At 42.3% G+C, this 12,074-nt stretch overlaps 1 protein-coding gene across 1 annotated transcript in view; it reads right to left on the bottom strand.

Annotated features, from left to right (window-relative positions):
* The window catches only part of LMBR1L (limb development membrane protein 1 like), a 41,625-nt gene that overhangs the window by 3,376 nt on the left and 26,175 nt on the right, over nt 1–12,074 (bottom strand). The window contains exons 8-16 of the mRNA XM_060763918.2: nt 10,972–11,036; nt 9,350–9,425; nt 8,898–8,981; nt 8,349–8,425; nt 7,255–7,332; nt 6,085–6,158; nt 5,159–5,249; nt 4,135–4,201; nt 699–860 (exon numbers count right to left, since the gene is read on the bottom strand). Of these exons, the coding sequence (XP_060619901.1) occupies nt 699–860; nt 4,135–4,201; nt 5,159–5,249; nt 6,085–6,158; nt 7,255–7,332; nt 8,349–8,425; nt 8,898–8,981; nt 9,350–9,425; nt 10,972–11,036 (774 nt within the window). The remainder of the gene's footprint in view (nt 1–698; nt 861–4,134; nt 4,202–5,158; nt 5,250–6,084; nt 6,159–7,254; nt 7,333–8,348; nt 8,426–8,897; nt 8,982–9,349; nt 9,426–10,971; nt 11,037–12,074) is intronic.

The following is a 12,074-nucleotide window of genomic DNA, read 5'->3' as shown; positions in this document are numbered from 1 at the left end:
CTTCAATGTAAATGTGCTTATGTAGCCTTCCAATAAAATAATGTAATAGAAATAACAATAATAGAGTAAAATAACGAAAATGTAATAACAGTAATAATACAGTAAAATAATACATGTAATATTATTATTATTAATAATAATAACAAACAGAGTAAAAAACTGTAATAACAATAATAATATATTAAAATAATGTAAATGTAATAATAATAATAAATAGAGTAAAATAATACATGTAATAAAAATACAAATAATAACAGAGTAAAATAATAAATAACCTTGACTTGAGAATAAGCCAAGGGGGGCTTCTTCAGCCTAAAAATGGGCTGAAAACCCCGGCTTATACTTGAGTATATACGGTAACTATTTTGTCCTGGCATTGAACGCCTCACGGAACACATGAAACAATGTGGTGGGGTAGATTCGGCCTACAGGTCTTTTATTTGACACATGTGGTCTATATGCTTATAGTCCCAAAATGTAACACATTTGCTACTTGCAAAGACTTTGGGTTACTACTTACATGAATAACACTATCAATCCTTACGTTATTTGCAAAAAGAATGTCTTAATGCAAAAGGAATACTGCTACTTGCAACTTGTTACCTCCACATTTGGAATCAGCCCATTTAATGATCCTTGTCTCCTATTATGAGCACAAAGTGTACGTAGAAGAGCTTTGGTGAAAAGACCCTACTTACCAAAGGCCCTGATGAGTTCAGCTTGTACTGCCCAAGTAAATTTCTTCACCAGGCAAAGAGTAGTCAGGCCAGCAAACAGCATGTTGTAGAGAAAGACGATGTAGAAGTTTCCCAGCCAGTTAAACCTTCCAAAGTCACCTAATAGGTCAAATCTTGTGATCCCTGAAACAAAAACATAAAGAAAAGTAAGATAAAGCAGATATTTACATCTTCAAACCCATCTGTTAACAATTTTCAACACTCTACATCTTTTTTCATACTTTCCTAATGATTTTTGCATTAAACAACAAAGCAAACACAATTCTTTCCAAAACATATACAAAACTATCTTCTTGGAACTATTTTAATTATAGTTTTATCAAATGTGGGAATCTCTAACAGAAACACAGCCCCTCCATAAGTACAGTTATCCAGAGTTCACTCTCACTCTTGTATTATGACAATTGTGATTGCTTCATCCTGACTACTAGCCATGCCAATAAAGGGAGTTGCTTCTGCTTGGAAAGAAGTTCCTCAATACCTTAACTGACAATGTCAAAGACAGAATGTAGGCCTGTAATCTGTTAAGATTACAGTCGTAAGGCTGAACAGGGCATAGGGTTCCAGTCTGTGTTGGATGGGATTACACTGCCCCTGAAGATGCACGTTCACAGTTTGGGTGTGATCCTGGACTTATCGCTGAGTCTGGAACCTCAGGTTTCAGAGGTGAGCAGGGGAGCATTTGCACAGTCAAAGCTTGTGCATCAGCTGTGCCTATACCTTGGGAAGTCTGACTTGGCCACAGTAGTCCACACTCTAGTTACATCCCGTATAGACTACTGCAACGCTCTCTATGTGGGGTTGCTTTTGAAAACTTCAAAAGCTTCAAATGGTCCAGCTAACAGGAGCAGCGCTCAAGGAGCATACAACGCCCCTGTTGCGCCAGCTCCACTAGCTCCTAATTTGCTACCGGGCACAATTTAAAGTGCTGGCTTTGGCCTATAAAACAGTTCCGGCCCAACTTACCTATCCAAACGCGTCTCCCGTTATGAACCTTCCAGGAATTTAAGATGATCTGGGGAGATCCTGCTCTCGATCCCACCTGCCTCACAGGCACACTTGGCGGGGATAAGGGACAGGGCTTTTTCAGTGTTGGCCCTCGGCTGTGTTAACTCCCTTCCTGAGGATATTAGATCGGCCCCCTCCCTCCTGACCTTTAGGAAAAGAGTAAAAACCTGGCTCTTTGAGCAAGCTTTTGGAACCTCACTGCAACCAGATAAACTCAGTATTGTGAATAAATTTGGAACGGCTTAATGATGCAAATGGACATAGATTTAAACCCGGAAGTCATTGATTTTTATAGCTTTAATTTGTTTTTATATGAATTTTATTATGTGATTTAACCTGTTTTAAACGATGTATTTGTGTGTTTGGCATCAAATTGTTGCCACTCTGAGTTGCCTTCGGGCTGAAAAGGGTGGGATAAAAGTGTGGTAAATAAATAAATAAACATCACCACAATTTTTCTCTTGAATAATTTAAAATTATTTAAAATTATTTAAATAATTTAAAATTGGTTTCCTGATGAAGAAACCAATGTAGTTTCGAAAGCTTGCATGATGTACGTTATGCTTTGGTGTTGGGCCTACAAGCTGTATTGCTGCTTGTGGGCTTTCAATTTTGTTAGATTTTCCTAGACAACCCACATGTCTACCCCTGAATATTTTTGAAGCCCTTGTCACTTGTTGTTGTTCATTCGTTCAGTCGTCTCCGACTCTTCGTGACCTCATGGACCAGCCCACGCCAGAGCTCCCTGTCGGCCGTCACCACCCCCAGCTCCTTCAAGGTCAGTCCAGTCACTTCAAGGATGCCATCCATCCATCTTGCCCTTGGTCGGCCCCTCTTCCTTTTGCCTTCCACTTTCCCCAGCATAATTGTCTTCTCTAGGCTTTGCTGTCTCCTCATGATGTGGCCAAAGTACTTCAACTCTGTCTCTAGTATCCTTCCTTCCAGTGAGCAGTCGGGCTTTATTTCCTGGAGGATGGACTGGTTGAATCTTCTCACAGTCCAAGGCACTCTCAGAACTTTCCTCCAACACCACAGCTCAAAAGCATCGATCTTCCTTCGCTCAGCCTTCCCTAAGGTCCAGCTCTCACATCCGTAGGTGACTACAGGGAATACCATGGCTTTGACTAGGCGGATATTTGTTGCCAGTCTGATGTCTCTACTCTTTACTATTTTATCGAGACTGGACATTGCTCTCCTCCCAAGAAGTAAGCGTCTTCTGATTTCCTGGCCACAGTCTGCATCTGCAGTAATCTTTGCACCTAGAAATACAAAGTCTGTCACGGCCTCCACATTTTCTCCCTCTATTTTCCAGTTGTCAATCATTCTTGTTGCCATAATCTTGGTTTTTTTGATGTTTAGCTGCAACCCAGCTTTTGCGCTTTCTTCTTTCACCTTGATTAGAAGGCTCCTCAGCTCCTCCTCGCTTTCGGCCATCAGAGTGGTGTCATCTGCATATCTGAGGTTGTTAATGTTTCTTCCAGCAATTTTCACCCCAGCTTTGCATTCATCAAGCCCCGCCCATCGCATGATGTGTTCTGCATACAAGTTAAAAAGGTTGGGTGAGAGGATGCAGCCTTGCCGTACGCCTTTCCCAATCTTGAACCAGTATGTTGTTCCGTGGTCAGTTCTGACTGTTGCGACTTGGTCCTTGTACAGATTCCTCAGGAGAGAGACAAGGTGGCTTGGTATGCCCATCCCCCATTGGTATGTCCCTGTACGAGGGACACTCGTACAGTTGTGAGGAATTGGGATAGGATAAGTGACAAGGGTATGGGCATACCCTTGTCACTTATCCTATCCCAATTCCTCACAACTGTACGAGTGTCCCTTCACTGTTGTTGTGTGCCTTCAGGTCACTTCAAACTTATGATGACCTTATCACAGGATCATTTATCAAAAATAAATTACAGGGACATCATAGCTCATTGCGTTTTACAATCTCATAAGTACATGGAGAGAGAAAGAACATGGACTCTGAAACCAGGTGCAGAGTGCAGCATTCTTGCCACTTTTTTAAAAGCAAGGTTCTAAATTATATCATTCTGGAAATAAGTGCAGGTCAGTGCCTGCTGAAGCCTTGGAAATGAAAAGCAGAAATGAAATAACTTTTTCTGGGGACAGATCTCCTACATCCTGTCATTACTCAGATTCTTCCCAAAGATAAGTGGAAGTGGAGGTGGAAATATGCATACAAAGCAAGCAAACAAACATAATTGAACCCACATAATTTAAACCCACACCATTTAGATTTTATTTCTTCCATTTTCAAAAGCATAGAACCCCTGGCTATCAGTCCATTTTCCACAGTTAGATTAAAACAGTTGCTTTAATCTGGCAGCCTCCGGAAGCTGGGGAGGATTCCATAAACAAAGTGGAGGAGGAGACTCACCCAAAGTGCGAGACAAAACAGGGAGTGCAGAGCTCAACACCAGCAGGGAGACACAGTTCCCAATGATCTGCAGGAAAAACACAGCTTGAAAAACAGCCATTTGTGATCTTCCTGTCCACTGTCGGCATCCTTCCCCTTATAGGCCTGCACAACACTAGGATCTTGCTATTTGTTTAAGATCATTTCTTCAGCCCAGCCATGAAATGGGCAGAACTTCCCCAAGAGGAGAAAAGGAAAGGTAGATCCTGGATCACATATGACTGTACTGACCCATAGAGGTTATCATATTATTATGTTTTTTTTTTCCCTCTGGCCACCAAAGAATTCAGACTAGCAACTCTCCTGGAACTGTAGACTCTCTTGATGCCATGTGGGGAGGGATCAGGAGAGGTACAGAGAGACCATCTATAGCACAGTGTGGCATTGACAGCTCAAGCACTGATCAGAGATGCCAGAGGCCTCTGGCATCCTCCTATTACCCAGCACCATCCCTGGCTTGCAAGTTACTTCTACTCATGATGTGGTCAAGGCCTCCCACAGGACCATCAGGAAGGAAGGAGCACAAACTCCATTTCTGATCACTCCCCCCTCCTCCTTCCCTTCCCCCTACACTCACTTCACTAACACCAGAAGCTAGCTAAATATGTAGTATCAGAACTAAAATGGTTTAGGTTCTCAACTAGGTTTTCAATATTTTGGGTGCAAAAGCCTTTGGATGTCTCTGTTGCCACTCAGTGTCAATTCAACCTCTCAATCCTTTGAGTTTCACAGTCCCATTCACTAACCACTTATCTGCTCTCCAATTTCTGGGTGAGGTTTCCTCATCCTGACCCGCTTTTAGAGGGAAAACTCCAACACTTCTGTACCATATTCTGAACAACATTCCCTTTGTCTTCTGCCAACTACTGTATTTCTAGCATATTCAATGACATCATGGCAATTAATCCAATGGCGTGTCCCAAAGGGAGGTTTCCAGTAGGAGTAGGCTATTTTCAAATGCTTTGTATACAATAGCAAGGCTTACCTTAGTCATGGCGGTATCATGCCGTTCAGGTAGTAATTTGGTGAAGAGAGGGGAGCTGTAGAACCCCACAACAGAGGAAACCATTAGATAGCTGAGACAGCGGAATATTAAGAAAGAATGCCAGAGGAGGAATCACTAAGCCCCTGGTTGCCTAAGGTGAGAGGAAAGGGGTTGCTACGTATTACTCCTCTACTTGCTACCATAAGTCCCACACCCTACTGCCACCATCCAAATGTCCTTTGCATAGTCCTTTGCTCAGAAGGAAAGACAATCCATATGGAGCTTTTGGGGATGGCTGTTTCTCCAGAGCAGGTGTCTACCTGGAGTCACACTTGGAAAGAATCACTCTGAGTGAGGCCAACTGGGCTGTGCTGTATTACAAAGCCATGCTGTCAGTATTCTACCAAATCAGCAGGATAGTAGCTAGTATACAGCTCTCCTGCAGAAAAGACAACCTGTCCATGGTGTCTTGTCAAAGTAAGAACTATTCTGTAGGAACTGTACGATTCACATGACTCACTAATATCCCTTATATGCAATTCTGTGGTGTGTAGCATGTGGGCTGGATGACAGAATTCCCACAGAGAATTTCAACACACAAACACATACATAATTACAAGCACATCCTTTTTGATCAAACCTTTTGACCCTTTTCCGTCATTTACTACAGAAGCTATGGAAAAGAGCTGCAATTCAGATGTTCAGGTAAGGCTTCCCAAGAGCAGGAAAAATATCCCTGGCACACTTTGATAACCATGGTAAGCAGCAGAGGTACACTTCTATGGCAATAAAGGAGGAGAGCAGAGAAGAGTGTTTAGGAGAGCCCAAGAAGCGGAGTGTGGTTTCCATACATGGAAACTGAAGGGATTTGCCAGTGGAACTTTCCTAGCAACATTCACATCCCAAAAGGTGGTGCCAAAGGATACAATATCAGGATCACCTGCAAAGCTGCTCCAAAAGAGCCAAAGACAGAAAAGGAAACTTTCCCCAGCGGTGCATCCTGTGAAGGGAAGGAACAAAAAGAAACATAAACTGGGGGGGAAGAAAGAAAAAAGAAACTGAATGAATAACTCCCTAGAATCCTTCTGGATTCATTTTTTCCTTCACAGCTAGACAGGTACAGAAGTTATCTGTGTGTATGTATGTATGTTGGAAGAACTTGAATTCTGAAATTAAAAACCAAACCCCTATGTGGCACACTAGCAGTGCCCTCCCATTTATTTTTAGATTTCAAAACTTTATGGCCAGCAGTGTAGATAACCAAAGCTAGGGAACACAGAGCCCTCCAGAAGTTGTTGCACTACAATTCACACGATTCCTTGCCAATGATGCTGCCGGCTGGGCACAATGATGCAATCAAACAAAATCTGAAGAGCCAAACATTGTTCACATCTAGCCTTGATGAGAGGCCTTCTTCCACCAGCAGAACAGGAAGAGATGCCCTCCATCCCATCTTCCATTCACCCTCAAATCTACTCTGAAGATTCTCTGGATTTAAAGATGGGAGAGGTTCATGGAGGAGTTTTAAGAGAACAAAAGAACTATCTAGTACAATCCCTTGCTGTGAAGGAATACACAACCAAAGCACTCCTGAAAGATGCCCATCCAACCTCTATTTAAAGGCCTCCAGAAACAGAGAGCTCCAATGGATGAGAAGAAGTCTGCTTGTATGATGGTGCAGGCATTAACTAATCTGCTTAACCAAAATATTTTATGCCAATAATGTATACAATTTATACAAGTTCCAGGACTCAGTTTATCTTCAGCCCACATTTGGTTTTTCTTAGCACTGAGAAAACACACAGTTCTGAATGAATGCAAAGGAGGGAGATTACCATTTCTAGAGTAGTTTTTATTCATGAGGGCTCATGAAGGTTTTAAATCTACAGGAGGGCCAAAGGTCACAAAGGGGCTTCAATATTTAATCACACCTTTATTTTTTCTTCTTTTTAATTTACAATACCATAGCATCCTATACAGTATATATAGGACCCCTTTGTCACTTTTGACCCATCCTCCATATTTTATATACAGAAAAACAAATGTAGCAGAGATAGCAGCTAAAGGAATGACAAGTGATTCCTTTTTTTTCTCACCTGGATTCCTCTCGGCATTGCAGCATCATCCAGCAACAGCTCCAAAACATGGAAACAGACAACAAGAACAGAGATGCCCTGCAAAAGCCAACCAGGTAGGGGAGGGGGAGAGATCTTAAAACAGCACCTTAAGTCCCAGTCCTACACAGTTAAATCTGCAGAAATCTTTTCAACAAGTACAACTATCCTTTTGGGTATATATTAATGCAAATTATTGAGTAAATTAATTCCTTAACACTAAATCTGACCCTCATTTCCACAGAAACTCAACAATGGACACTTGCTTCAAACCATGTGTTGTGAAGTTTTTATAAAGCTTCCTCCATAGTGTGGCTCCTTGTTGCCTCCCAGAGGCTTCTCTGTCTAAGGCTGAACTAGACATCACACACACCTTTTCAAGCAGAGCCACCTGAGTTTGCTGTAACAACAAAACTCTTGCTGCTACTCCAGAGTTACACCGAACACCTCTTTGCTCTGTTGTGTGGGAAAACCTTTATTTTCAGTTTTCTATATCTAGAGGAATTTAAAAAGTGTTGATTTATGTGCTCTTAATTCAACTGCTATCTTACTATGGTTTAGAAAAAAGAATTAGCCAAATCCACAGAAAAGAGGATTATCAGCAGCTAACAGAGCTAAAATTGGAACCTTGATATTCATACAGCTTACAGATATATAGCCATAAACAGGATGTCTCCCTAACACAGTGGTTCTCAACCTGTGAGTCCCCAGGTGTTTTGGCCTATAACTCCCAGAAATCCCAGCCAGTTTAGCGGCTGTTAGGATTTCTGGGAGTTGAAGGCCAAAACATCCGGGGACCCACAGGTTGAGAACCACTGATCTAATCATTCTGTCCCCTTTCTAACATGCAAAATGAAAGTGTATTGCCATTTTCAACCCTCCCTAATCCACGCAAGGCAGCTGCACACCACGGGAAAAGCTTTAGAATAGTAATTTTCCAAACAGTATTGGAGGATTATGATGATAATGCTATGAAATGGACTAGGTAATAAACATGAAAGACTGTATGTATTCCAAAGAACTTTCCTTGCTGATTTTTGTCTCAGCATTTACCATCAGGGAGTAACCACACTTACCGTCAGAGATAGCAAAGACAACATGGCCAATGGGTAGCCCAAATTCCGTTGCCAGGCTGAAGCTTTGCGGCGCGTTTCTGTCAAAATCAAAAGATGCAAAACGACTGGCTAGAAGTGTAACAGCTTGCCAAACTGTCTTAAAGGAAGATGCATGCCTGAATGCAGATAGACAACTGAGTACTCTTATAGCTTTCTTGACCTATCTTAAAATTGATCAAAGGTACCATTAACACAAACTTGCTTTATCAACCTAATTCATCCAAGCAACAAAACAGCTTCTCTTTGACACAAACATTAATATTTTTTCATTTTTAAAACTGTAACTGTAAGAAAGTCCTGATTCCCATTGTCTCAGCAGAACAAAATACATACTAGCTACCTGGTGCCCTCCTGATTTGTTGGACTACAAGCTACATCAGCCAGAAGAACTTTGGGCAATGATCAGGACTGTTACCCAACACATTAGGAGGGTATCAAGTTAGGTGAGGCTACTCTATATAGATAGAAAGGTTGGGTCCAATTCCTTTTCCCACTCCGCTTTATTCTTACCCAGCGTTATGCGATGTGCGTGAATTGCCAGATATTGTTGTCTCAACACTTCCATGTCAAAGCTGAGCCAGCAGGAAGTTTTCCCTGTTCAATGTAGAGATAGAAAGAAAGGAAAGTTTATTTAAAAAATAGAATCAGGATCAAAAGGAAGAGGAATCTGGCTTTCAAAGACTTTCCAGACTTTCAAAACATTCCAGACTTTCAAAACAGTAGGACTGAAGTGACTTTCCAGATTTTCCAGACTTTCAAAACAGTAGGACTGAAGTGAGGAATCACCTTCCAGATATTTGAGACTGCAATCCCACAAGCTGTTAACCACTGGCCATGCTGTCAAGAGCTTGTGAGAACTGAATTCCAAAACACTTGGAGGTCCAAAGATTCCTCATTTGAATGCTAAAGATTGGTCAAGTCCACATAAGTCTTGTCTTCCTCCAGTCTGGGTGGCTGCTTACCAGACTTGATCTTACGAGAGATGGCCGCCTCTTCAAATCCTGTGCAGTTCAGCTGCTCATCTAAATCTTCCAGTAGCTAGATGGGAAGAGAAATGTATCAGATACCTGACAATCAAGAATTCCACAAACCAACACTGTGGACAAGACTGTCCTCTTTCAGACACTTATTAGAACACAAGACATGAGCAGGAAGGCAGAACATTTACTCAATCTTCCACAATACTCCCTGGATCATGACACTCTTGCTTAATCCCCTTCTTTCAAGCCCTTGTCCCAAAAGAGAAGCACAAACAGCACAGTATCAAGGGCTAAAAACTTTGTGGTTTACATTTGTATTTTATTTGGCAACTGAGTTGGATCTTTCTGGATACTATGTGGCAGGCATGGGCAAACTTTGGTCCTCCTGGTGTTTTGGACTTCAACTCCCAGAAACCCCAGCCAGCCTACCTGCTATTAGGAATTGTGGGGTTGAAGTCTAAAACACCTGGGGGGCCAAAGTTTGCCCATGCCTACTGTATGGGTATAGCATGGCAGCAGTTTTTAGAATTGAACATTTATTTTGACTCACAGAAGACACAGATCTAACTCTTTCCCTAAGGCAAAGAGCCTTAGATCCTCTTGGATAACCAGAAATGCTCAACAACAGATGATGGTCCTATGCTCTCCCCCACTCCACCTCTAACTCTACTAAATCCTGAAGGCAAAGGCTTCACAGCCTTCCTAAAACTAAACAGATTTAGGTCTTGATCAGGGCCCAGATGGGTGACTCCTAGAAAACCTCAGGTAGGCCATCTTAATTTTCACTGCAGGAGGAAGAAGGGCACTGTCATAAACACAAAGGTCTTCAAAGCCATATACTAGAGTGTAGCCTTGTGCAACTTTTCTCAGAGCTTTAAAAAATACTCCTTTGGACCATAACTTCTGGAATCTCCCAAGTTATCCCAGTAAGATCTGTGAGTTCCAGCCCAAAGAAGTAGAGTTTCCACAGCCTTAAAACTTTATGTCTGCCAGTCGGCATGTCTAGATTTAAGATGAACAAAAGTTCACTGAGTAACTGGATTCTTCCCCGTGCTTGGTACCATGACATGAGTGTACATGTGTCCCAGACACAAAAGTCACATACTCTAGTGTAATTCACTCTCAAGCAGCTCAGCTGGGACTTGGCTTCATCCACACTGTGAGCTCTTCCACATGGGAAGAACATCGCAGCTGACTGAACTATGCAGCATGAGACAATGTTGCTCCTACCATATCCTCTTGAGTTCAAGAGCCTAACTTACTCAGGACCTTGCTTGGCCAACGTGCATGTGTGAGTAAAAATGGATGGAAGATCTCACTATTATCTCCAATCAGACAATGCAAATAACAGCAGAATTTCCCCACATTGCAGGACCCTCATTCACCACACACTCAATAAGGCAGATAGAAATTTCTGTGAACTGGATCAGACTTAGATGCCAGAGGTTCTTCTCCTCTGATCCTCGCATTATTCCCACCTCCTGCCCAGCTAAATACCTTTGCTAGTAATGAGCAATTTACAGGCTCCCCCCTATACTTTCTCCCATTTACCCCATTTTTTTTTTACTAGCATTGGTATGTCTTGAAATGATCTCTGCTCTTACCCTGGGCTTCACCAGCAGCGTCCCTGTGACTGTGAACATACGAGACAGGCCAAAGGGTGTGCACACTGTGGAGAGGGAGCACAGAAAGAAAGGGAACATCAATATTTGTCATGAGCCCATTTGCCAGCAGAGGGTGCTGTTCTCCACATTCAAGGAATGCATAGCTCAGCAGGAAAATAGACTCCTCTTCCGCCTGTTTTGCTAGACCAGCAAAGCCACAAATCCCTTTTGCTTGGACAGGGTCAGATGCAGAACATGACAACACTGGGAGTACAACTGGTCCAGAAAAATCTGTTCCCAGATTATCTCACTCAGCAGTGAAAGGTCTTTGGATTGGGCCTTTTCATTGCTTTTGGTCATCGCAGCTCTCCTCCTCCCTCTAAATATAAGATCAAAATGTATACTGGTTGAAGGCGGAAAGAAGTCCTGGTACTTGAAGTTGAAAAGATAACTTTTTCTGAAGCTCAGCCTTCCTTCAACATGATTCATCTTGGAACCTGTACAGGTTGAATTCCAGGCAGTTTCAAAAACCTCCTGTCCTGTCAGACACACCCTCATGTAAGAGATAAATATAGTCTGGCAAAAAGTCATGGTAAAGCTAGCTGAGTTCCTGCATGAACAATTTCAGCTGGTGGGGCAATCTTCTCTAAAAGCACTTTCTTCTCATTTTTTTCTAAGAGTCGATACACATAAAAAGTCAATGATCTGTATCCAGTCCTACATGTCTGTGTGCATTCAAGTACACCCAAATTCACTTTGTGAAATGGTCCGCATCCTGTTAATCAATTGTTTACATTGCTGGCCATTCTGGCAGGGAGGAAATGCAATTTTCAAGGCTCAAAAGACTTCTGTGCTAGTATTTTCCTCTCTCAGATCCACCCAAATCACTGCAATTCCTTTTAAGAGGAACAAGGCTGGTAACTCATGAGAGATGAGCTAAAGTGGGAACAGGGAGGATGTAACCCAGTGGTTCTCAACCTGGGGTCCCCAGATGTTTTTGGCCTTCAACTCCCAGAAATACTAATAGCTGGTAAACTGGCTGGGATTTCTGGGTGTAGTAGGCCAAAAACATCTGGGGACCCCAGGTTGAGAACCACTGATGT

Source organism: Anolis sagrei, chromosome 2, assembly GCF_037176765.1.
Source record: "Anolis sagrei isolate rAnoSag1 chromosome 2, rAnoSag1.mat, whole genome shotgun sequence".
Taxonomy (NCBI): domain Eukaryota; kingdom Metazoa; phylum Chordata; class Lepidosauria; order Squamata; family Dactyloidae; genus Anolis; species Anolis sagrei.
Note: the sequence above shows the minus strand (reverse complement) of the source record. Positions and strands in the feature narration are given on the sequence as shown.